At 43.9% G+C, this 27327-nt stretch overlaps 1 protein-coding gene across 2 annotated transcripts; it reads right to left on the bottom strand.

Annotated features, from left to right (window-relative positions):
* Positions 1 to 5100: 5100 nt before the first annotated feature.
* On the bottom strand, positions 5101 to 27063 carry TAF5L (TATA-box binding protein associated factor 5 like). Of its 2 annotated transcripts, XM_086461012.1 has the most exons (6): positions 27056 to 27063; positions 21957 to 22101; positions 17077 to 17181; positions 13547 to 14271; positions 6320 to 7042; positions 5101 to 6222 (listed from the first exon to the last, which is right to left on the bottom strand). In XM_086461012.1, the coding sequence occupies exons 2-6, from the start codon at positions 22096 to 22098 to the stop codon at positions 6202 to 6204; spliced, it is 1716 nt and encodes a 571-aa protein (XP_086317138.1). In that variant the 5' UTR covers positions 22099 to 22101; positions 27056 to 27063; the 3' UTR covers positions 5101 to 6201. The 2 variants fall into 2 exon arrangements, with proteins under 2 accessions (XP_086317138.1, XP_086317137.1); XM_086461011.1 differs by having other exon boundaries at positions 5101 to 7042.
* Between the last annotated feature and the right edge of the window lie 264 nt (positions 27064 to 27327).

A 27327-nucleotide genomic window follows, 5' to 3' on the forward strand; every position in this document is an offset into this window, starting at 1 on the left:
GATGGGGAGATCTGACTGGGAAATGTGATGGGAAGTTTAGACACAGCAGAGCTTTACATTCCAGTTCGGTTTAGGCTTTGTTTCTGGGGAAAAAAATAGTGCAAAAATCCACAACAATCCCTAAACTCACAGATAGTTATACAGTTACCCTAAGTGGTCATGAAATATTTGCACTAGTGGAGTAGAGTTGCCAGGAGGGAAAAGAGCGCCTAAAATTCTGGCTATTCTTTTCCAGTCTGTTTACCACATGCAGATTGTTCTGCTGTTGCCTTAAGCAAAAATGGCAAAAGCAACAGCAGTCCAGCATGTAAGTCTACAGCTAAGCTGCTCACCAATATAAAAAAATGAGCAAAAGCTATGCAAACATGTCTCATTTCAACTCCAGCAGTGGGCTGAAGTTGTGATGCGTTAACCTAAAATACCACAAAGTCACATGTGCGCTCACAACTCCAGACCTCGGGATGCCTGAGCTAATGGTTTGGGCTTGGCTGCTTTTTGGTGTTGAACTCCACGCAGGTCTGGATGGATTTGTGCTAGTTCTAAAGGGCAAGTTGTCACTACATGAGTTTTGCTGTGCTTTTCTGGATGCCAGACAAATGGCCATCCTCCAGATGTGGTTGGCACTAGTTTGTCTGGGGTTGTCTTACAGCATGACCCCAGTTTATCACTGCAGCAAGCATGCAGTAGTTTCTGCCCTTATTTGCACTGTTCTCTCCCTCTCCACGGACTACAAAGCATCACTAGCTATTGCAAAACCAGGTCCAGGACTGGCCTAAGGCAGACATCAGAATGGACAGGTACTGTCACTGCTGTCTAAAGACCAAGAAACTCCTTCTGGCAAGAGTGGTTTGTTATCTAGCGGCCTTGTTCCCCTTAGCATCCACCTACCTCTCCTCTACCCATCACTTTTAGGAACTTCCCGAGACTCACGTGCAAGCCAGCCTTTGGATGCTTCAGTGGGAGCATTGCTGTGCCACCAAATAGAGCTATGGCACTCACTGCTGTCTAGGTAGCCCGCTTGCCTAAGCGTAAAAGAGAAAGTAGAGTCTGATCAGGCACCTTACAAATTAGGTTCAAGGGTTCAAGATATCCCCCAAATATCCCAAAGAAGAACATTACAAGATCAAAGGCTTCTCTCAGATGGGAACAGGTGGCTCAGTATGCTACAGCTTATCTTTGTTAAACAATTTTAAGCCACAGGAAAAAAACCCAAACAAACCAAACCAAAACCCAGCCTTGATTAAGAAAATATTTACAGGCAATTTATGAGCAAGGAAGGCAGCTTGATATTTCAACAAGCTGCCTGACCAGCCCTGCTGCCCTACCAAAGCTGCTGGAGTTAGTGGTGTTGTGTGATGTGTAGCAGCGTGAACAGAAGCATCCCTGCTGGGTGGGGGAAAGAAGTGATAGGAAAGAAGCAGAAGTGGATGCCAACACAATCCTAGTCCTGTGCCCTGACACTCACAGCTTCTGTGCCACCTCCCATCCCCTTCTCCAGGGATGGCGCAGTGATATCAGTACCCTTCCTCCCTTTGACAGTGGGGTGGAGGGATTCAGACAGTTTCTCCTGTTCTCAGGCAAAGTGTCAGAGGAGCACTGCCCATGTGCTTGTACAGCACCAAAACTAAAGTCCTGTTCTTAGCTGATCACCCCCCCGCCATATATGCTAAAATATTTTTGTTATTAGGCTTGTTGTAAATGGAGGAGCATGACTTCACTGAAGATCACAAACCTATGCAAAGAGGAGACAATTTTATCCGAAATGGAACAGCAAAAATCTGGACTAGGTAGGAAAGCAGGGCTACTGACAAATCAGTCTTCTGAAGAAGTCTTCTTTCTCCTCTAACCCTCAGCTTAATGCAGCTGATCCCTTCTCCTGTTTGAAAACAGGATGCGTATTTTAGTTATAGAGTAACACCTATGAGAATAGCTTCCACAGCTGCCTTGTCCAAGAATTTCACTGTCCCGAGAGAATACTTCTGCAGGATGACAGACACAGTGGATAACACCTTGTCTTAAACTGGGCACTTAGAATATACCACCTTCTCTGTACAAGTGCTGCTCAGTGCTGTTGTATCGCAGTGCCCAGGAAACAGAAAGCCAGATGCATGTTTGAAATTGTTAAAAAAGATTACCAGTCTGGAGAAAAATTGTACCAGTATTTTGTACTTGAAATACATTGAGCCTGGTGACCATTGTTGAGTTATTTCAGTCAGTTTGGGCTCCTATCCAGTACTTTTAAAAAAAACCCCATAGCTAACATGCAGCATGACGGGATAGTCTTTGGCAAGGGACATCCAGGCAGTTAATTTAACTGTCACATCGGTGTCTTGTAATGGTACAGTTTTAGCGTCTGGCTCACCACGAGCAACTAGACACCGCTCAGAAGGAAGGCCATTTCAGGACTTCATTGAGGAACCCACTGAGCCTGGAGGACTAACAAAGTCAGCAACAGTTGAAACAAGGTTAGCAAACTGGCCTGAAGTCCTTTGTATTTTTCTTGGCAAACCCAAAGGATCTGTTAATGGAAATATCATAATGTTTTTAGACTTAAATGACACTTGTAAAAGACAGCTCTTTCACAAAGGAATCAGAATGGGGAGGAATAGGATGAACTTCACCGTTTAGGTAGTTAAGATATTTAGACTGAAAATGTCTAAATAAGACATTTAGACTCAACTGCACGCTGCTCAGAGATGCCAGTGTTAGAAGTGGGAAGGGGAACTTTAAGACAGACCTGTGAGTGGGTGTAGCAGTTTGTTTATTAGAGTAAATACTGTTTCATCAGTATTCAGTGACTAAGCATAGACTTGTACCTCGGCTTTGTCCATATTTGAAAGGGTGTTTTCCTGTTCATTGCCTTTATCAATTCAATTGGTTACGGAACAGAATGAAATTATCAGATAACAGATGTCAAACCCAAGAAAATACTTTTCCCCCTCATAAAATCAAGGTGTAGAACTTCTTGCTGCAGCAAACTGTGGAAGCTACAAGTACATAGCTGATTAATAAAATGGATGAGACAAAATTAATGGAAACTCAATCCACCAGTGGCTATTGTAGATACATGGCTTGCAGCTCTGGAGGTCTACTAAAAAACCCCCAAACAAACAAAACCCCAACAAACAGTAACTGTGAGAAGACAGGAGTGCGTAAACCACGGAAGGATTGCTGTCTGTATGCCCTTTTTCTCCAAACATCTCTTAGCCACCAGCTGATACCATGCAGTCCCCGGTGCACTGTGCATCAGCCAGGAGGCAGGTGAAGCGAGCAGAGCTTTGCAGGGAAAGGAGTCCCCAGCTGCATGACTAAGAACTGCATTATGCACAGACTCACAAGCAGCAACAGTCCCTGCTATTATGCTTATTAATACTTGAGTGCTTAGCTATGTCAACTTAAATGCTTTTGTGTTTTTTATGATATATATTTAAAATAGAATAAGGGGTCTGTGCAAATGCAGACTAATTTCTGAACTACACATTTAATAGAGATTATGGTCCAAATTTTGCTAGACTTAACAGTATTCCTTCCTCCCACTTGCACTTTCCTCCCAGTTCTGCCTTGAAATTCAGCCTGTCAATCAGATGCAGTCATTTCCTATGGTCTAGATTATTTCCTGGCTTCCTGCCTTCAAACATTTACATTCCATGAGCACCAAAAACTGTCCACACAGCAACATAAGTTTATAGGTTTGAAGTGCACAATTAGTGATACTGTTTTTCCGACACCTCAGAAATCACTTTTACACCTTTTAGCCTATGTATATATAATAGGATTTGCTTCCTAAGTCTCTTTATTCTTGTCACTTTTGTATGCAAAATACTTCAGAATAACCAAACTAATAAGAAGCCAAATTCCACTGTAGAAGATGTTAAACAGGAACTTTGTTCTCTGCCCATCTCACCTTTATTTTATTTTCCCCCCTTTTCGTTGCTGTTTGCTCTACTTCAGGACCAAAGTCCAGCTGCTCTAAATCTAAACACTGCTCAGGACATATGGCAACAAACAGCAAAATGAGTTCCAGTGAACAGCAGTGAGCCTTATCCTTCCTAGGTAGTCACACAGGTGTTCAGCCAAGCACTTCAATACTTTGCTATGATACAAGAGCAGTTATTTTCACACTCTTTGCGCTAGAATATACGGAATCAAGCAAAACCACTCAACCTTAGATACTACTGCAGGTTGAAGAATACAATGCATTTAGTCTGGTGAGCTGTATCGGCTCAATAGATCTGAAAGAGAAGATCTCTCTCTCTAGAGACCTGCATAGCACAAAGCATCAGCAATACAACCATCTCCCGTACTGTGTTTGTTTTTTTTTCCCCTCAAAATGCCTGATCCTGGTTTGGGATTGTTGAGCTGCTTCACACCTTTGATACCCAGCCATCAGAAGATTAGCAGTGCCATTCAACTCCAAGCGCAGAGGGGTTTCTGGTACTCCCAGAGCTGAGCCGCAGCACACACTATTACTAATCTCAGGAAGGTCACACACTTCTCTGACAGAAGGTTTTGGTCATTTACCAATGTGTAAGTAGACCAAAAAAAAAAAAAAAAAAAAGGCAATTGTGGGCTGTAGTCTAAAGTCTTAAGATTGTTTGGATGTTCTCAAGAGACTGCTGTCATGAAAGTCCAGAAGGCCTGAGGGATGCTGAAAGGAATTATCATTTGATACACAGCCTGCCTAGAAGACAGCAGGATTGTGCCTTTTCTCAAGAGAGGCATTTTGGAACGTTAAACCACAAAGTAAAGGTCATGCAGTGCTACAGAATGAGGCCTTCTGGTGCACAGAGTCAACCTAAGGGGGTACCTAGATCCTCCACATGCATTTCAGCTGACCTACAAAGCTGTGTCAATATCCATGACCTACCAAGTCAGCTCTGTGGAAAGCAAGTAGGGGGATATCAAAACAGCACACATCAAGTGACCTCCAAGTGCCAAGTGGGCTCTGGCTCGAGCAGTGCAGGAGAAGCATGCTCCTACCCTCTCCTTCCCATGAAAAGCAGAGCAAGTTTCCCAGAAAGGGACCAAACCATTTTTATTTATTTCTTTTTTAAACTAAATGCTTTTAATAGAAAACAAAATACAAAATAACTCTTTCCAGAAAGCAGAAATATTTAATCTCTCCAAATGACAAACTAGAACGTGCTTTTTCTGCAGATCCTTGTTGTAAATGCTGATGATTTATCTCACAAAGTGTTCATGAAACTGATATTGCAACGTTTTGAGAAAAATCCAACACTGGCAGAGCTGCCTCTGTGTATGCACAATAATTTAGTAATACTATTTTTTCCCATGTCACTTTGTGTGTCTCTCTCTCCCTGTCCCCCTCTCCCTAGACTGCCAACTTCCATTTATGGAAATTTCTGTGAGGTGCAGTGGTGGACTGACATGCCCCGTTTCCATTAGGAGTCCAAATGTAGCCACTTCAGTTCTATTGTGCTCTTCCTCCAGACAAGGCAAGTCGTTTATTATCCTTAAAGCCACTGCTCTACCCCCACTGTCCTCCCATCCTCAAAACACAGTGCAACCAGATTCAGAAAGATTCCTAATTAATGAAACATAAATACAAATATCACAGCTAGTACCAGGAACCAAACCCAAAAGACAACGCAGAGATGGGCCCCAACTGAGGTCAGATTTCCATCCCCTTACTGAAAAGAAAGATGGTAATTTCTACTTAGCTAGTCCAAAATATTCCAGAAGTGCTAGAGGGAGCTGTAATATTTAGGACCACTATCACTGTAGAAAATACGTAATGTTCTTTTAATAGAAGGGTCTTAAAATGCTGGTCCTCTGCAATACCAGGAAAACAAAAGCAAAACAAAAAACACCGGGCCAGTAGTTCTCCACACGCTCAAGCCTCAGTTAACAGTAGGTAAGATGTGCCCATCCATCAATGCAGGATACTTAAGTGCAGATCAGCAGCTTATCTGGTTGGCAGCTTCACTTGTCTGGGCCAGGCTTTCGTTCTCCCCAAGCTACTGGATTTACTCCCCTTTTCCCCATCCCTATAAGTACAAGATTAGAATGCATATGTATTTTCATCACTCCTCCTTTTTTCCTTATTCCATTCAACAGCACAGGCCTTTCTGTAGGCAAGACATTTTAAAGCATTTGCATCACTGAATGTGCCTTTCAGGGGGGCAGAGGAAGAGAAGTGTTTCACAGTCAGTAATCTCAGCTTGCAATGGACTCTGGCATTCAATACACCCGCCCGCTTCCCTAAGAAAAAAAAAAAAAGAAATTAATGTTCCTGATTTTCTTGTGCAATTCCAGTCACTAGAAGAAGATTACAGGCCATAAACTGTACGCTCAGTACATTATTCATCTGTCCGGTATATACACCAACCAGTTCACTGGAAGACCCATCTGCAGGGGCGTTGCAGTAAGTGTTCCGAATGTCCCAGACCCGGACCGAATTGTCCATCGATGCTGAAGCAATTAAACTACTGTCGGGGCTAAACGTAAGGCTGGTTATGTTGTCCGTGTGCCCCCTCAGTTCTTTGTAAAGAGTTCCTGATGCCAAGTCCCACAGCTTTAGCCGCTGGTCTTCGCCTGCCGACGCCAGGTACTTACCGTTGGGAGAAAACGCAAGCGCTAGCACGGGACCACGGTGCCCGGTGAAAAGACGCACCGAGTTGCCTTGCTGAGTGCTCCACAAGCGCACAGTTTTGTCTGTGGAGCCTGTCGCCAAGTAGTTGGAATTGGGGTGGAACTTGACACAGTCTACGTCCGCCAAATGGCCCGCGTATATTCGCAGTGGGTACGTCCGATCAAATGACCAGAGCCTTGCAGTGCGATCGTGGGAACCACTGGCAAAGTACAGGCTGCAGGGGCTAATATCCAGATCCCAGACAGGATAGGCATGTCCTTGGTACAACACAGTGTTTGTAAAACTTCTGAGGTCCCAGTATCTGATGGACATGTCCTCAGAACAAGATAAGAGTCCTGAACTGTCCGAAAGGAACCTCGTGCTATACACAGGTCCACAGTGACCTCTCAGGATCTTCATTTCTGTGCCTGCGCTGTCGTCCTCTTCCTCCTGGTCGGGGAGGAGAAAGAGAAACAGGAAAGGAAAGCATGTTTATCTGTTCAACAAATACAGGAACCACCATAAGGAAAACAGGCGGGTGTTAATACAGAAAAAGTTATTTTAGATGTGGCACACTGTGAGACACAAACATTGCTAGTGCATTTGCTACATCTAAGTTAATGCTGAAAGAGATGGCGAGATAAAACTTTACATAAGGGTTTTATCTGCATTTTGGGTATCCTCATGCTCACTCCAGAAGGCACCTTAGCCTGGGACTGTATGCAAATATAGAGAAAAAAAAAATAGTAGTATTTTGTGACATTTTTCCACTTGCTGAAAACATATGCTTATTTCCTATCCGCTCTCTATTAAACTTTTGGCTAAGATGTTGAAACAGATCTTGGCATCTGCTGTTTTGGTGTGGTCATCATTGGAAGTGAATCTCACAGTAGAGAAAAAGAAACACAGATGTCTTCAACAAAAGGCAGGAGTCAGAAAGGCAAAGCATATTTGAGAAGCTGTCTGGTAGACATTCCTTCTTAGCCCCACATGTGAACAGAAACCCAGTAAGGTCATAATATCTGTTTCTCCATGCAGGCTCCATCAGGATGCTTTCACATCCTCACCCTTCAAGAACACCAAATGTATGCAGCTTATTTAGGTCAAAGGCTCTATTTTGGGATCGGAGAAGATGAATAATCACAAAAAGGATGGCACTGGAAACCTTTTTATCCTGTAATTCTCCAATTCAAGTACAAGGGCAGTCAGTCAACATGTAAAGGCTTTCACGTTTAAAGACTGTTCAGTGACCTGTGCTAAAGGAATCTCCCAATAGAGGAGAAGAGTCTCTCCAAGTCCACTCAAATAGCACCTCTCAACACTCAAAGGCTACAGACTGCACAAGTTTCAACAAATCTCAACTCAACAGTGTCCTTGCCTGACAAACTGGGGTCTGACAAGAGTGCAAGATTATCATGGCTTGGGGTGCACCCGTGTAGTAACTCGAGTCCAGCCTTCCTCAGGGCTGTCAGGCAGACACTTCTCCTCAGTACTGAATCAGTAACACTCATCCATGGACAATCTCTGCATATCAAGTTCAACACAAGGCCCTTTTTTTTGTGAGCAGCTCCTTTAACTTGTAACATTGCAAACTGGCCCGTTTCCTGCAGAAGGAGCACTTCCTGCACCGAGAGGAAGCCCAGCTCCCCAGGGCTGCCCGACTGCTGATGATGCTGATGACCAGCAGAAGTCAGTGCATCCTGCGCGGCTCTCTTGGCTGACAGGACATCTCCCATCCCCCTGACCTCAGGACCCACAGACAGTTTTGCTTCAGACTTAGCAATAGTCCTGAAAGCCCATCTCCTCCAGTGTTTCAAATCTCATGTCAGAGGTGAGCAAGCTCCCGACTTCGCTAGCTCGCTGCCTTTCTCCATCTCAACTGTGTTTTTAGCAGCAGGCACCAAGCTGTGTTTAGCAATGCTAATTCTCTTCAGAGTAGTCAGTGCCCCCAGGGGTTTTATGATGCGGCTGGGAGCCAACTTCATCTTCTCTACTACGGAGGTGAGGCAGAGAGAAATTGCAAGCTCGAGCACGCAAAGCCCCATTCTCATTCAAATTGCTTCTTCTACCTCAGACAGAGCACTGCTTGCTAGAACCTACAGCATCTCTAGGCTATGTTAACATATTAAAGGAGAGAGCCTGATACCTGCAGCATTTTATACTATTTAATTACGACCATAAGATTCCTGACAAGTTAGCAGTGGAAGCCCATTCAAGATACCTGTACTATGGTTTCTGTAAATTCTGCAAGCCCAGGTACCTAGTTTTATAACTTCAAACTCATACAGGGCTACTTGGGCTACCTACAAGCACACACTCTTTCTCTCTTACAAGCACTTACTCTTCTTGTATTACAGTAGCAGCTTATTTGACAATGCCTTCTGCAGCATTCAAAACCACAATCCTATATGGTCACAGGTAGCAAATCTTATCTTTGACTTATGTTTGATACCTGCTTTGCATAACAACTGCTCACTGCTGTTACAGCTCACCAGAAATGCTATACCTGTAATGCTGCTTCTCAGTCGCTAATTTTTTCCGTTTCCTCCCTAAGTTAGTCTGCCGAACAGATTAAGAAAGCAGCTGCAAGTGCAGCCACTAAATTACTGCCTTGCAGAACCAAGCTTCATTTCTTTGTCAGATCAAGCACATTCTTCCTTGCGTCCCGCAGCTACAACCATGTAGGTGAGCATCTGCGGCAGCTATAGAAAGGCTGCAAATCAGCAGAGAGGCAGGGAATCCCTCTTCATAATATTTTTTCAGGATTCCGGTTTCACACACTGAATATGCTTCCTGGATATAACATACTGCTGTGCACTACCCAGACACCCATTAGCTCCTTCTGAAGTGGTTGCTGCTGTGGGTTAGCATTAACAATTTGTATTTCCTTGGAATGGACAAGAAATTAAGTTATATAAGCCTATTTTAATAAATAACCTACACACACTAAAAGCTGCCTTTTATTATTTGAACTATCCATTTTGAAAACAAGAGCTATCAAAATAGTAATAGGATGGAACTGGAAAACCTACCAACACTACTAAAATGAGCTAAAAAAAATAATTTACTCTTCAACAGTGAACAGGAAATCTTCCTGAGCAAGTACAAGACTCCCTAAAACTGTATTATTAAGAAAGTGAAGAGAACAAAAATGTTGGCATGTTTTGTTACACAGGACACCTTCCAAATGATATCCCAATAGACAGACTGCCCGACTGCTCAGCTATTACTTAAATCAGTAATGGATTTTGCATGACAGTCTTTTAGACCCAGAAGAATTTACTGCTGATGCATTTAACCTTGTAAGCAGCAAACATTATCTAGCTGACAAAAATTATCTTGATCTTCTACCTAGCACAAGATTCAAGGGAATGAGTAAGCTTCAAAAAAAACCAAAGCAAAAAACCATCTCACCCTGCCTCCTCCTCGCTTTTTTTCCTAGTGACAGGTTTCCCTGGGTGTCATCATCTCTCTCATCCTGCAGTGGTCTTAAGATGTCAAAAGGGAAGATCTCTTACCTGTCTACAGTAGGGATCTCCTAGCAAGAAGATGAGGGAGTAGATACCATGGCTGTCTTTGCAGGACATTTCTTACTGCTCCTTTCAGACCCCTCCCCCCCATCCACCAAGGTGTCAGCGTCACTCCCACTCACTTCTACTTGAAGGCCCACTGCCACTTAAAAGCAGAATCTTAGCAGCAGAGATGAATAGGTTCAAGTCTTAGTCTCCACAGAATTTAAAGGCTGCTACTCTTGCGGCTTGGAACAGAGAGTATTATTTTCTGTTGTTGATTTATGTAGTATCAGCGATGAGCACGGCAAAATTGCAGAGACGCAAGCAATACATCCCTTTGCACTGCAGAACTGCATTTTCATACTGGACCTTAAGTAAGACAGGCTATTAAGTGGCATTTGTGAGATGCTACTATAAAGAAAATGGAATTACTTTATCCCAAAATAGTAAGTCTCTCCTATTTCCAAGCAGCAAGACAACACTGGTGAAGTGCACTGGGGCATCACACTGTGCAAAATTCACTAAAACTACACCTAGTAGACCATTTTGACCTTAGTGACACAAAGGCTTTTTCCTAGTCCATGTAAAATTTTGTTCTCTAACACTTTTGCCAAATCTCAACCTCATTTTTTTTCTATATATATATATATATACACACACACAAAATGAGTTAATAAATCAAAGTGTAGTTTTAGTGCCAGCCTGAACAAGAACCACTGAAACTATCAGTTTTAGAATTCTATATCCTCAGAAACAGAAGGACCTGTTTGCTTGCAGTGAATCAGAAACCAAGCTGAAGATTAATTATTTGTAATGGGTCTGCCTGAGATGCAGCCCTCACCGTGCTGTGCAGTGGTAGCTAGATAACACACCAGTGTTTTGACTACTGCTGAGCCGGGCTCACACAGCACCAAGGCTGCTTCCCCAACATTTCCCCAGTAGGCTGGGGGTGGGTAAAAACTTGGGAGGGGATATAGCCAGGACAGCTGACCCAGACTGTCCAAAGGGATATTCCATACCACATGATGTCTGCTCAGCAATATAAGCTGGGGAAAACAGGAAGAAGGGGGGGACATTCATTTCGCGTTTGTCGTCCAGAGCAACTGCTACGCGTACCGGAGCCCTACTTCCCAGGAAGTGGCTGGACATCGCCTGCTGATGGGAAGTAGAGAATAAGATCTTTTGTTTTGCTTTTGCTTCCGCGCGCGGCTTTTGCTTCATTAAACTGTCTTTATCTGACCCACATGCCCGTTGTTATATTTTCTCTCCCCTGTCCAGCTGAGGGGCTGAGAGTGATAGAGTGGCTTTGGTGGGTACCTGGCATCTGGCCAGGGCCAAACCATCACATTATTTCAGGCATTACTGTTTAAATACGATAGCCAAAGGCAATTACACAACACAGAAATCAAAACCACCAAAATTTAGGAACCTTACAAACCCAGACAAGTTTAACAACCTCACAAGTTATTCTATAGAATAACTCATTGAAGTAATGTCAAAGCACGTTCAGCATTTTTGTTCTCTGTCAAAGTTTTCATCAGATTTATTGACGTGAATTGTTGCTGATCAGGCTGCAATGACAGTCTGAAACACAGCCCCTGTTCACACTGAGCACTGCAGGCCCATCAGGGTGGTATTGTTTAGCCTGTCTCAGTATCTGTGGCTTCCACTCCTGTGGCACCCAAGCAGGTGCTGGTCTGTTCCCACCTGCGACCCTGTGGGTGCCTGTGTATTTTCACTTTGGGCTCCTACATACTGGAATTGGTTTTCTTTGTAGCCAGGAACAGGCTTTCATTTGCATTTGGGACATGTAACCAGCAATGCATTCAGGCTGGTATCCTCCCTTAACTTTGAACTCATGATCAGGTCACTATTTGTTTTGTCAGCAGTAGAAGTTACTCAAGGCAATGATGACTTTGATCTGTGCTGGTCTTTGACCAGTTTTTCGTTTTAGACCTGTGCACAAACACTGCAGGATACACAAAATATTAAATAGCCAACAAGAGCCATTTGTACTCAGGCTTCCATGGCCATTTCAAAATACACGTATGCAAGCATGTGCCTACGTGCCAAAGAAAGCTAATACGCACTCCTGATAACCTGGCAATAGCTCACTTTTCTACAGTCTGGAGCCAAAGGAGGTGACCTGCTGATTCACCAGAGAAATTCTCTTCTGTTGCAGGTTATTGACATTTGGTTTCCATGACAGACAATACACAGTCACGTGCCCTATGAACTCTTGCAGCTTATAATGAAAGCAAGTCCATAGCTCCATCTTGGGCTAGTCTGACCCACTTACCTGCTCACTCTGCAGAAAGGGTTAACCTGGGAAGCAGTGAGCTTGCGCCCTTGCCATCTCACCTGGATGCCTGCCTCTAGTTCTCAAGCTGACTAACAAAGCAATCTCTAACCACAGATCGCTGCATACAGCAAGCTCTCTGCACTCTTCCAAAATAAACAGAACCCTGCCACTAGGTATTTTTTATGAGAAGAAAAAACAGCAGAAAAAAGGATGTTTCTCCTGCTAAACGCTCAACACAAGAACAAATGAGGTGCCGCTTTCCCCCTCCCCACTTCAAGAGGAGATTGATTAAGCAAAGCAAGAGTCACAAATTCTGATCTCTAACCAGATATAAGATGCTATGTGGGCAGCTGTGTTGAGAGGGGAGGAAGGGCGTGACTAGAAGGCAAAAAAAAAAAAAGTAAACTAGAAGATGCTATCTAGCCTGGCATGTAAAGGCACACACATCCCTGTCCTCATCTCCAGTACTACGGAGTGAGAAGCCTCTGAAGTTTCTACACTGCAGATTCCTTAACAGAGACATTTTGCATAATTTTTCCATGTGAACTCTTCACCTCTGGTTATTCCTGATTAGGTGACTCCTGAAACACAGTTTTGCACTTAGGCATCCCTCCTTCTTCCTGAGGCCTCAGACCAGCCTCCTTTGGCTCCTTCCTCACTTTATTTTCCTCTTCCTGCACCTCTCCCCTGCTCTCCACCCTTCTGACTGGCTGTTCTGAGCTACTTTCCTTCTAGTTTTCATTCACCACAGTGTGTTTTTACTGCCTGCATCTCATTGTTTCATCTTCCCATCTGTAAGAAGGCTCCATGCTCCTTGGGGAAGGGAACCTTCTCTAGTCACCTGTCCTTACTGGGCTGCCTGCATACTGTCATCTGTTCAAGGACAGCTGGAGGAGGGAGATCAGCACCCAGGACTAATTATGACCCAAGCACAAACTCACTGCACCTCCATGCAGCATTTACAACCGCTGCAGGAAAGAACAAGGATGAGAGTAGTCTATAAAATTTGTGCGTCAAGGCAGACAGGTTGTGAAACAGCCTCAAAGTTCCCTAAGACATTACTAGATACTCCACAACGCATGCCCAAAATACTCCGGCAGAAAGGGTATGGGGCGGGGGGGGGGGGAAGGGTATCCCAACCTCCTCATCCAGGATGTCACAAGCCAGACGGATGCGGGACACATCAACGAGGTGGGGCTCAGATTTTAACTTCCTGGAACGCAGGCTCCACAGCTTCACACATGAATTATCGAACCCAGCAGCAAGAAGCTTGCTGTTTGGTGAAATCTCTGCAGTGTTCAGCAACTGCTCTGTGTTATAGAAGGCATAGAAACAGATGGTCGTTAAGGAAGGGGGCCCATCCTTGACACGTTTAATGCTGTCCTGCAGTAAATCCAGTGCCGCCTCGTTCTGCAAAATGGAAGCCGGCACATCACTGGGTTCCAGGCCATTGCTCTCGTTGCGCGAGGAGCTCCCACCGGCATAGAGCTGGTAGTCAGTCCTCTTGGCTGGCTGCACATCCAGGTGAATGTGCAAGGTCAGGACTTTGCACAGGGCATTGTTGTTGTCACTTTGGAGGTAGCGAAGAAGGTAGTTGTAGCTGTCCTCTTGAAGGCGGATGACGTACTTGTTGTCCAGAAAAGCCCGGAGCTTCAAGTTGGACAGGATATCTTGAATAGTCATGGTAGTCTGCAACTGCTCAATGATATCCTTCTGGCTGGCATTCTGCAAGAACATGCCATGGAAGCGGCTGTAAAAACTGTCCACTGTGCTTTTTAGGCCATTCTGGACCATGTTCAGATGGAGGTAGACGAAGAGGGGATACAGAAGAGGCATCACTTCATGGCTGTGCTGAGAATCTGAATCTACATGAAAAACAGCAACAAACTTTGAATGACTTCTCAATCCACTTTCTACTTGGAATAAAAGAGTGCAAGGACAATTACTGCAAAAAACCTTGACAGTGGCATCAGAGAGCAAGCAAGAGGAGGCTTTTTTGGTGCATCTAAGTGAACCTCTTCTGTCACCTAAAGGGGGTACACAGTACCTACTACAGATCTGAACAGAGATTTTAAGTCAGTGAGGTACCTTGTCAGAATAAAATCCAGAGATTTCAAAACTTTTTAGGTGTGGGACAGCTAAAAACACCACCTCACAAAACACATAACAGCTGAATTTTTCCCAGTTATTTAAGAAGAAAAACTGTGTCCTCTGTTTATTGCAATAAATGGACTTTAAAATTTACCCATTATATTTAAAATAGTATTTAACGTGTTTAAGTCAAAATTATTTACCTAGCTTGTGTGGGCCTGAACTTTGGTGGCTTTTTTTTTTCCTCTCAGCTTCAATAAAACCTGCATGTGGTGCTTTGGATGGAACTGATTTGTCTCCAGGGAAAAGGAAGCTACAGTTTCCAAATTGTACTGCAATATGCTGTGCTCTTGTTTTAATTCTGTGCCTGTTCAAGTGCATGCTTTCTCTCTCTCTCCACCCCTCTCTCTGCCAAGGCAAATCCCAGCAGTAATTCCTAGTACACAGTGTAACCAATTCCTGATTAGGCTGTGCTGTACCTTCCAGAGTCTAAACTGTGCAACAGCTCCACCCCTCCTTCACTAGCTTCTTGGGGCTGTTTCCCTCCCACGTTCAGCAGGAGCTGCAAGAAGCGGAGCACTGCCACAGAACACCATGGCAACATACAGGGCCACAACACCCAGATACCGGAGGACCAAATGGTCCAAATCAGTGGAACGAAATAGGCATTGCTGATCCTCAAACAGCATTGCTTCTTCTCAACTTGTTCTTCCCTCCTGCCACTCACCAATGCATATTCTTTTTTCTCCACTTTCCATTAGGTTATTTTTCCTCTCCTGTTGAGCACTCTTCTGGACTTTCTCTGGTCCATACTGTGCCTCTCTTCCATTTCTATATGAGTAACTACAGAGTGTGTGTGGTGTGCAGTGTACATACATCTATTTGCATACTCAGGCATCATTCTCCTTTCTGTCCCACTGAAACTGGGCCAAAGCCAGTGAAACCAGTGGCCTGTACGTAGTAAAAGCTCTAAGCAGCCAGCAGCTGCTCTTTTCTCTGCAGGTGCTCTAGTCCAGAAATGCAACAAGGGGGAAAAGATGGGAAGCTGTCAGAAACAGAACAAAGAAAATGTTGCCCAGGAACATGAAGAGAGGTTACGGGAGCTGGGTCTGTCTAGCCTGGAGAAGAACATGGAGACATCCAACTGCTGCCTTCAGTACCCAGTGCGACATTATGGAGGAAAAGGAGCCAGCCTCTTCTCAGAGGTGCTCAGTGAGAGGAAAACAGGCTCACTGCTGCAAGGGAAATTTTCACCAAATCACTCAGCCCTGCATCTGGGGCCCAGAGGTACAGAGCAATCTCCGCACCTTTCGATTTTCAAAACCTGGCTGGACAAGGCCCCAAACAACCTGATCAAACTCTGATCTTACCCTGCTTTGAGCAGCTGGTTGAACTAGAGACCTCTAGAGTAATTCCTACATTATCCAGTGGTCCTAGTCCCCTGCCCACTCCTCTGTGCCCCTGGGGACAGACATCACAGAAATGGGAAGTGTCCTGCTCTGCCTTATAGACGGCTGGCAAGTTACTCCTTTGCAGAAACAGCAGCAGTTCACGTGTGTAAGAAATCAAAATTGAGCAAGAGGGACAAAAAAGATGAAAACAGTTGACTCGAACACCAAAACCATGCTTAGCACTTCTCCAAGTGCTATTTAAGCCACCGAACAGAGCAGTCATACTTCTTAAAAATCTATTAAACCATAAGGATTTACCTCCAATACTGAAATGCAATGGTGTTGAACTGCTCTAGGTGGCAAGGCTAAGACTTCACTATTTTCTGCCTCTGCCTTCCTGCCTGCCTCATTCCCTTTCCCTTCAACAACTACCAGGAATATTAATCCTAGTGTTATGCACACTGGGATCAGATCCCTACACTGGAAAAATGTAGACGTGTCCAAAGGCAGGAAGAGTGGCAACCTCACTTTCCTTGGTACTATTCTCTAAAAACTCTATCTGCTTTCTTTTTCCCAGATTTGGGACTCATAGAAGAAATAAGGACATTCCCAGGAATACTTTTTTCTAATTATTAAAAACTTATATTAAAAAAAAAAAAAAGAAAAATCATTATTGTCTTCTGCATCACACTACAGAATGAGAATTTGTTTGCTTTGTTATATACCCCAGTTTCAAAGCCAGTACAGATAAATTTTAGGGAACAAATTCTCCCTTAAAAACCTAGACCATCATAAAAATAAGCCAATTCTAAATAAAATTAAAAACCCTAAACTAGGAGGCAGCAGAGAACTACATGTGAAAGGTAGGAAACTTCCTGAGTGAAACACTTTAATCTTCCTTCTGGTCCTGTATATGTGTGCTGTTGTCTAGAAGATCTACAGAGGCCAAATGCTTGAACAAGAAAGGGCAATCGGCTATCTACAAAAGCTAAAGGTACTCAGCCCTCAAACAACAGCAACAAAAAGAGGAAAAATCAAGTATTTCTAATTGTAATAACTGAAATCTCAAAACTAGAAATCAAAAGACTGTTAGAGACACGATTTTAAGTTTTATTATATTGTCCTTTACTCACTGAAATGACAAAAAAGCCCCAGTCACTTTCCTCTTCCTTGCTTCCTGATATTTACCTGTGAGAAAATTGCGTAATCGTCCAAATTGTACTTCATATTGCTGTGGCTCCGCCAGGCAGGGAGCTGCAGACACAATGTTGGCACAACCAGATTCAGATTGGACTGTGAAATAAAATAAGTAAAAATTAAATAGGGATTGAAGGAGTTTTGCATGTGTGTCTGGAAACAAAGCTTCTCATAAAATCCAAGGTAATGCAGCCACCAAAATGAGATTTCATCTTTCAAACCATCCAGGGATGACAGAGCCTGAAGCATCTAAACACGGCATTAACAACCTAGACAGATTGTGAATGAGAAAATATACTGAAAACTTAAAAAGAAACCCTAAAAATCTCAGCAACTCACCTGCTTCCCCCAGAATACATTTTTAAGTTTTCAAATACAACCTTAAGTTCCCAAGAAATTCAGATAACATAGTCACAGATCCCTTAACAATTTTACATACTCAGTTGTTTTACTACTTTTCATTCAGAAAACACAAGGAAAGCAACCTACAACTTTCTATAAAAAAAAGTTTCATTTTCAGCGGGACCCACCAAATATTGTGGACAGAAGGTCTGCACTGACACTACCTCACAGTCTCAAATTCCTTGCCCCAGTCGTTATCATTTCCAACAAATGATAATCATTATCACTTACTGGTCTCCCAGAGGTGGTCGTAAAAACACACTGGCTCTCTAAGCAAACACTTAGCAGTTTTTAATCAGAATGTGTTCTCCTCCCTGAGGATTCTAGGTCAAAGGGCAGCTGGTGTCTGACCACAAACCAGTTGTTATGGTCTCCTGAGACGGCGTTAAACTGATTTTCAGAATCACTACCAAGTCTGGTAAAAGTGGTTCTGAACTATTTAGAAAGGGAATCTGCTTCTCCTTCTCTGGCACCAAACGTTTGCTGTTCTGCTAACCTCTCAGAATCTGACAGGGGACTTTGTGCAAGTTTACAGTTTACAGATACCCACCAACACACCCAAAGCATATACAAACACCGGTGACTAGAAGCACAAGTTACAAAATTGTTAACCAGTATGTTTATTCATATGCTCTTCTAAGAAGAGCACGGAAAGGCAAGGAGTTTCACTGTTTTCCTTTCCTAATTTTTTTCAATGCATAACTGTTTTCCACTCCACAAAACCTACTTTAATTACTCTCCCTTTCAACTCCAACTTCTTTCAGTCTCCCCTGCACCCAACCACTTTCCATCCTCTCTCTTTGCCTTCCTGCTCCTGATGGATTGCTTTTTCTTCCAGCATTTGGCTCATGCATAGAGGCACAACTCTGACAGCCCTGGAAGTCTATAAACATGATCATCAAATGTTCACATGCTAAAGAGAGATAGGCCAGCCTCCAGCTCGTCTCAATGCTTCTAATTAGAAAAAGATCAGCACATGGTGCACAGGCAGTCTGTCACTAGTCTCTCCTCTCTCTTTCTCTGGTAAGACACAGGTCTATCTTCCTGGAGCTTACAGAAATACAGGAGGTATGTTTACCAACTCTCCAGGGCAAGCTGAATTGAGCTTTAGAAACAAGAGAGATGAGCTGTGCACATCATCCCCTCAGGGGAAAAAAACAGATACAGAGTCCAGCACCAATACCCTATCTTCTCTGAAATCAGTTTAGAAATAATAATAATAAAATATAACCTGTTGAAAGGTAAAGATACACTGCACTTTCTAGAACCTGGCGGCTTCAGAAACTCAAAGCTGGTAAGAACTCCAGGCTCACATACTGGTATTACTTAACAGACAAAGTAAAAACCTCTCCTATTCAGACTTAAAACTTAATCTAATCAATATTCAGCATGAGAAAGTAAACTGCATGCATGCACATGTAGTAACTCAAAAAGGTTAGTGACAGTTTTCAATGTCACCCATACTCTACTCATTGTAAGAGCAAAGAAAAACAGACATATGAGGGCCTGTCTTTTATGCTGTGTCACAGGGTTACATACAAGGGCCAACTCTTCACGGAGTTCTGGTGGCCTCATTTCAGCAGAAATGGGAGTGACTTGCCATCTTGCTCATGCCATGAAAGAATAACTTACTGTCCTTGGCTTTATGAAGTGTCCTCTCCGTGTCACCTGTTCAACTTTCTCTGCATAAGCAACTTAATTCCAAAATTAAGATGTACTTCATACTTCAGAAAGAGGATCACCATCTTTGGAACAGTCCTGGAACAGTCTGACTGTGCAATCCTTATGCCCTACTCTTTCAGTAATGACGCTAGAGCTCGTTCCCATCAAGCAAATGGTAAATGAACACTACATACTAGACAGTTCTAACAAGTTCAAATTCTAATTCTTTTCCTTCCCAAAACTTTACACTGACCAGAACTGCAAAAAAGAATCAACAGTTCAACCGATTCCAAAACAAGAGTAAATTTTCAGGCATATTTTTCTCCTGGTGGAAATAAAACACTGGCCATATCCTTCTCACACATTAATAACTCTACCATAGTTTCTTTTCCACCTTCCCCAGTGCTCAAAAGAACATCTGTTGGAAACATCTGCTCCTTGACTTCACTTCCAGTAATTGCAGCCAGCTATGTGATCTGACAGCAAATTCAAAGGAACTTGCTCCTAACTTGGGGATATGGACAGTACCCTCCTGGTCTTGTGTGTTGGCTACAAGGCTACTGTAAACACTGTTTAACAGCAACTGATTCCTCTTTCATGTGGGTGTGATTACGTATAATCATACATTATTTCAGATAGTTTTGTGTGTCGATAGTATGCTATGGGCAGTATTAGAGGAACCTGTTCCTTATTCACTCATTCTGTCCTCAAATACTCTTCTAGTTTTCTACAGAAATATAGGATAGTCACGAGGAAGCTCTGCGCTGTATTTTACTGCAGATGTGATCACAGAGGGTGCTAGATAATCTCTTCCGGGCTCCCTTTCCCAGGCAAAGCTAGACCAGATGATCTTTCAAGGTCTCTTTCAACTTGGGCTGCTCTTTGATTCTGTGAGAACAGAGCTGTACAGATATAGCAAGTATATGAAGCAATGGAGAAAGGCTGAACTGAAGAGACTCTGGAAGAAGATAAAAAGAAATGCTGAGGTGAAACTGAGAAACAAAACTATTTAAAACCAGAAAAAAAGAGAGGACATTTTTCACTGTGAAAGAAGAAATCACAGAATTGAAGACAGAAGTAAGCGACTCTCCCATTTATAGAGGCTGGTTAATTTAAAAGTCAAACAAAAGCAAAGACCTGAATAGAAAAAGCAAGGTGAGTTTTGTTAAGCAACAAGCAAAAACATCTTCAGAAAAAAAATATTTGATCGCTTTCCCTGAAATAAAGCAATGCAGGCTTTAGAATCTGGTCAGTTTTTATTCCGTTTGCAAAACTAAGATGACTGCAGCGAAGTATTTTCAGCCTGTTATCAGAATAAGTACAAGCTGGGTTTTCCTTTTTCAACAGTCATTCATGGAACTGCAGCATACTCACTGACAGCTTAATATGAGTGTGTTTGACAAGAAGAAGTAGTAAGCAGCTGAATACATGAGAGCAGACCATTTTCAGTTCTAATGAAAATTGATGACTAAGTTCTGAATCACCAGCCACAAAACCCTTGTGCTGGCAAGAGTGTACAGACTAGTAAGAAGAAAGTTAGTAATAACATTTTGTGGAATATTAGTAAAAAAAGACAAAACCCAATCGCACACACTCATTCACACTCTTTACTGAAACATTTTTTTTTCCACATGATGCCATATGCAAATGCAATGGCTTGTACTCCAATTAATCTCTCCTACTGCAGATACTCTTGTGTCCTCCTGGTATGGTTGGTCCAAAGTTCTAATCCCACTTCAACACTGACCTTTCTACCCACCTCTCCTGTAAAATCTCCCATCAAAAACAATTCAGCATTTTACTTTGGGTTCATTCCTTCCCCATCTAGCCTAGTATTATTTCAGGGAGTTGCAACAAACTTCCAATAGTTGCTCTGAAAACAGCAAGGAAATGAAAAGTACCAGGAAGATGTAAGTCACTTCTAATAACGAAATATTACCCAATTTCTTTCAGCTCCCTGGGAGAGTCAGCCTGGACATTCACCCACAAGTCACTCATCTTTGGACTGTAACTATGGCAAAATACTCTAGAAGTGGAAAGAGCTATTTTGGCATTGATCTTATCCAGCTACAAGCACAGAGTTATGCAGCAACTAACGTTTTGTCAAATTGAGTGGTATCACAAGTAACCACAGTATCTACTGCTCTTAGCCTGGGATACTGTCACAATCTAAGCAGTTTCATTAACAGAAAACGTTTCCTCCTTGCATTTTCACCCAAAGGTCAACCCAGCATTTTCTATTACTTTTAATCTTTATAACCTCCACATTGCTTGCATCTTTTCAATATTTGTACGTGCTCAAGCAGTAGCATAATTTTTTATAACAAAAATAATAATTATAATTAAGACTGTCACACACACAATTTGACAAGCAAGTAGCATAGCTGGATTCAGAAGCCTTTAAGAAAGAGAAGAAGGGGCATGCAGGGAAATAAACCGTCTCATCTACTGAAGGTTGTGTGGTCCCATGTCCGTCGTCATCATGTGTCCCCCCCCCGAAGTGACAGAGTGCAGCTTTCACAACTATAAAGCTGACAAGGTCAGAGAAAGAAACACCCCATTTCACTTCCATTTCACAGGATATAGCTCTCCTGGAGCACAAAGGTACAACACCTCACCTTGTCACGCTTCCATCCACACTTTCATTTTTCAAAAGTTTGTAACTCTCACCAACTTCACACGGGGAAATTTCTTTATTTCAAAAGGAGCGCTAGCCATACATGCAGACAAATTCACGTAGTGACCAACATACGTACACTTGTCACAACACTACCAAGAAGCACACATGGAAAACATGACCGGGTTACCTGTGAGATTAGCTGCCATCTCTTCAGCAGTCTGACACAGCCTCAGCCCTTGTTTTAGGGGACCTTCTGAGTCCACATACTGACGGCGCTTGAGGTAGCAGGACACTGCCATCTGAATCTGTTCTGTGCGTACACGTTTCATGACCTCAAAAGAAAAGAAAGAAATGACGAGGCTCTTACTCTGTAGGTATATGCCAAGACCAACATACACCATAGCTGTATTAAAGCTGATAGAAAACAAACGGCTCAGTATTTTCATTGCTGAAGTGAAACAACTTAATTACTGAAGTATGAAACAAAATCTTTAGGCATTTGCCTCTCAGAACTAAGGCGTAACTAGACACTTTGAATCAGATCCCTGAAGATATTTTGCTGCTTAATTCTACTAATTTCACTGAGGAATCAAAAATACTTTTGAGGATTCTGGACTAAAACTCCAGCAGTGAGCTGAAGCATTTGTTTTTGTTAAAAATAGCTCATAAAAAGGGAATGTTTCTCTTCCTTGCATTTTTGCAGTTTGGGTATTCTTCAGTCATTTTCTGATTCCTCTGCTTGACCAACCAACAAAACAATTCCAGAAGAGTCAAAGGAATAAGAAACTAATATACAAAGAAGGAAATTTCAGAATCATAATGCTTTAAATAGCACACCTATTTGTGGAGTCCAAGAAGCAATAGCTTATCATCTGAACTTAAAGGTTAGAGTCAGGCAAGTCCCCAGAAAAAAAAACACAACAGGAAAATTAAAACAAAAGCAGAGCCTTCTGCCTTTTTCACCTGCCCTATCTATCTAGATTTCCCTCCTACAAAAGTAAGAAAAAAAAGAATCCTTTGAAGTTTCCTTTATATACATTTTGAAAGCTATCCTCACAAACACCACTCGGTAGTATCTCAAAACCAAAAGGAGCCCGATGCTAGATTTTAGCCTCTGGCTTGTAGTAAAGGAACCTCAGTAAGATGAATGCAATAGCTCCCTTGCTATTTGAGTAGTCCCTGACTGCCACCAATCCTTTGCAATAGCCATTGATTTTACACGGAAGTATAGATAACTTAAAAGGCTTTAAATAAAGCAGAACCAAGCAACAGCTTCATTCTACCAGAACAATAGGTAAAGCCTGCCTCAAGATGGTTCTACACAGCACCCTTGATGTGCACACGTTTTACAGTGCACATGCTTTCTAGTTTGCGTAGCTAAATCTGATGAAACACAGCTTCTCAGAGGGACAGACAAGGATGCCCTTCCCCCCCTTGTAAGAAGTATTTCTAATAAAATGACAGTTTTAAAAAAAATATAATCATAAATGAGCCTTTTCTAGTACCCATGTGCACTTTAGTGCGTATCCCAGTTGTTTGAACAATAAGCCCTCTGTGAAGTTCCAAGCGGATGGGGATGCAAGGTTTCAGCAAAAGTTACTTTTAACAGATAGATGGAATTGCAAACCCATATGCTTTGGCAAAAACCTTAAAAGATTTCCATTTGTTCTCACAGGTGAAATAACTGTTGAGGGTGGGGAAGAAGCATTAACAGGTGTGGAGTTTTCAAAGCATTTCCAGATAGACCTATTAAAACCATGAGTTTCAACCACAACGTTTTCCACTCCAAAAGCAAACTTCCTTTTCATCTTCCTTGCAATTAAAGAAATGGTATCCGAGACTTACACTGTCTCAAACAGAACTTTTTCTGCTGCACAAAACTGTAGGAAAGACAGAGTTCTAATGAAGACCATGAGCATGGGTGGACGCAGGGACAGACCAGCATCTTGGCACTCTCCTAAAATCACCCTTAACTAAGCTTTGCAATACATTATGCTACTGTTCTGCATCTCAGCTACCAGCATGGATTCACATACAAGTGACTTGCCCAGGTCTGCACTAACACCTCTGCATGCAGTCTGCCATACAGGTTAGGTTTGGTAGCAACTGATATTCAAGATGCTCTCATAGACGCTTATTTCAGGTCTAGAAAATGTTTTGGAGAGTTTGCTTCTTGATTGTTGTATTTGGCTTATAATGCAAAAGAAACTCACTCCCAAAACAGCATGGAACAGATTCAGCTAAACGCCTCTGAAGTGGTTTAGCCAGTCAGAACTGTGCAAATCAGCCTCAGGTCTGTGGTTCAGTTGCAAAGAAAGAGCATCTAGAAACATCCTTGCCCACACTTTTTTTGCTTCAGTTACAGGATCAGTTTGCGCTAGGTTAGATTTGGTGAGAAAACCCTTATTCATTATGGCATAGCACATATGTACAGATAATTCCTCATAAACTCATAATGGACTGGAGGAACAGAAAACTGGTGTGGAAAAGATGCAGAACTCCAGAGGACCCTTTGAAATGACAGTTACAAACAAGAGGAGCACTGAGATCAGCCTTTCCAAGCTGCTGAATGAGGTGACGAACAGAGAAAATGTCAAATTTGAAACGATAGGCAGAAAAAGCAGTAGGTTACCCAGTAGTCTCAAATCCGACATTTTAGCAGCAAGAGAGAAGGGCCTGGGGAAGGAGCAGTCGCTGGGAGCTGATTCAAGTCCAAGCTTTTTCAGAGCTTTGGGGATAACAGGGAAGCCCCAGTTTCTTCAGCCAAGATTAGCAAGGTGATGTTTGAAGCTGCTGTACGCAAGAAGCTTTATGCAATCTGTACAGCTTCTTGCTCCCTTCACATACCTCGTATACTCCTCCTGGCAGTCACAGTAGTGACACAGTGCTACAAGCAGTATCTTAAGGAGATCTCCTTCCTTAGTCCCAGGTGACAGAACAGGAACTACCTTACAGGAAATGCATCTTCACCAAGAAACACCCGTTGGCATCAGACACACTGTCACCTCTACTTTAATTTCAGGTTTCTATTTCTTCATTCACTTTGCCTTTATACTTCACCCTCACTGTTACAAAGAGCAATGTCACAGGAGCAGTGAAAGCACTCATGAAAAATGCCGACTCCTACAAATACTCTTTATCAAGCCCCCAAAATTAGAGTATATCATAAATGTAAGGATGGCCTGCCAAAACGCCTGTAGCTGGATTCAAGCTGAGACAGGTCACAACAGGTCAACAACACAGAATTTAAAGGCAAAAAAGGACAAGCCTGACATTTTAACTTCTGATCAATTTTAAGTGACTCAACTCATCACTGAAGATAATCTCCAAATACTGAACAAACTCAAAGCATATAGCTTTCCCGGTCCATGCCTGCAGAAAGCTTGAAACAATTGTTCAGAACTCCCAGCTGCCTCATTCCTCTTGAATAGCCAGAGAGAACAATAAATCAATAAATACTAATGTCATTAACTTTTTACTGATAAGCAAAATACGTAAGGAAAGAAAGATCACATTAGGAGTCTGCACATCTACAATGCAGCGTCTTCTGCAGTGTCACAAATTGGAGCACAAAAAACCCAAGGTATTAAGAGGATATTAGGTTACTTTTTTTTTTGAGGAACCAAAACCACTGAAGAAACCCAGAGAAGAGGCTGATCATACAAAACACATCACAAGTTCCTCTTTCCTAGAAAAGCTGGAAATTAGCTGTCTACCAAGCACTGGGCCAAAGAAACTCATTTCATGCCTATGCTACATCTTGGGTATGGGTTTAGGCAGATTCCACAGCCTTGAAATACTACCAATACAGACATATGAAAAAGAACTTTAAAACTAGCATTGGAAATGCTGCTTTTAAAGGCTCTGCATTCCTGTCCTGATGCTGGCACGGCAGTCTCTTCCTTCCAATAGACTAAGAAAAGACCTGTGAGCATTAGAGAAGAACCTGGGACAAGCAATCTTAGAAAAAAACCCCAACAAACCAATAACCCAACCCACAAAGGCACATTTTGAATATTCTCTACTGAGAACTGTCTCAGGCCTCAGTTGTGGACAGAGAAGTAACACCTTTTACCTCTTATCACTACAGGTGAAATCTGTCTACCAACAATACTAAATCACCTAATTTTTAATTTCGTGACGTTAAGTTAATCTAAGATTTACAAAATTTTAGAATAAACAAGATAAAGCTAAGCTGATACAAAGATAACTGTGAATCTAGAGCCGAGGGACTTGACACATGCAGGGGCTGCAATTCAGAAAAACAGGCAAGTAAATGCGACAGGTCGACATGGAGATGCGGCACGGTGGTGGTGCAAAACAGGGAAAGTGCTGCAGACAGCAGGAACCTCGGAGACGGCTTTTGCCTGAGCAGCGGTGTCCACGCGAGGAGGCAGAGAGGAGACAGCTGTGATTTTAGAAGCACCTGCATCCATTTGCAGGGGACCTAGATCTGGCTCACCGTCCACGGACTGAGCTTTGCCAATTCCACAATGTTTTTCCTTTTTTTTTTTCCCCACCTCCCCAGAAGACAGAGCCAAACAGCACACCTCACCCTTCTGATCTCCCGTGTGCTACCCGGGCAGGACACGCTCCACTCCTGCCCCCACCACACCGCCTCACGCCTCCAGCCTCCCTCGCCTGACCCTCCTCCGCAGAGCGGACCGGGCTGCCGGACCAAGCGCCGCTCGCCCTTGGGCGCCGCGCACCGACACACCCGGGCCCACGGCAAGGGCCCTGCGGGGCCCCGGGCTCGTCCCGAACCCGCCTCCGGCCGCGGCCGCCCGGGCAGCGCCGGCGGGCGGGAGGCTGAAGGGCCGCGAAAGCGAAAGTCTTCCCCTATCAGAATAAAAAAATAATTAAAAAAAAAAGGCAAACCAAGAAAAAAAAAGGGAAGAGAAGCGGTGCGATAAGAAGCAGCTAATCCAACCCACGCACTTTTCAGGGAAAAAAAAAAAGAACATAACGAGAACAGCCCACCCCGCCACCGCCGGGCGCAGGGAAGGCGACGGGCCCTCTCCCCACCCGGGGCTGCCCCCGAGGGCCCCGCCCGTGCCCGAGTCTCGTCCCCCCCTCCTCGCCGGGGCCCGGCCGCCTCCCGGGAGCCGCCAGCCGGGCCGGGTCGGGCCTGCGGGCCTCCGCCACGAGGCGTTCCGGCGGGACGCCCGGGGCCCGCTCCCGCCGCCGGCCGGCCGGCGCCGCCCCCCCCGAGCTTCCCCCCCCGCCCCGACCCCCTGCGGACCTCGGGCCGCAGCCCCGCGCCGGTCCCCGCTCCCCGCCACTCACTGAGCATCGCAGGCGGCGGCGCCGGGAGGCGGGGGCCGGCGGGGCCGGGGGGGCGCTGTCACTGCGCCCAGCGGCGCCAGGCGCTGCCGGCGGGCGCGCCGCCGCTGCCGCCTCCCCTGGGTGCCGGTGGTGGTGGTGGCGCTGGAGCGGCCGGTGCTGCCCGCGGGCCGGCGGCGGCTGGCGGCGGCCGCTCCATGGCTGGCTGACACACGCCGCGGCGGGCGGGCCGGTGCGGGGCGGGGGTGGCGGGGGGGGGGGGGGGGGGGGGGAAG

This window comes from Leptosomus discolor, chromosome 2 (genome assembly GCF_034619465.1).
Source record: "Leptosomus discolor isolate bLepDis1 chromosome 2, bLepDis1.hap2, whole genome shotgun sequence".
In the NCBI taxonomy this organism is placed as follows: domain Eukaryota; kingdom Metazoa; phylum Chordata; class Aves; order Leptosomiformes; family Leptosomidae; genus Leptosomus; species Leptosomus discolor.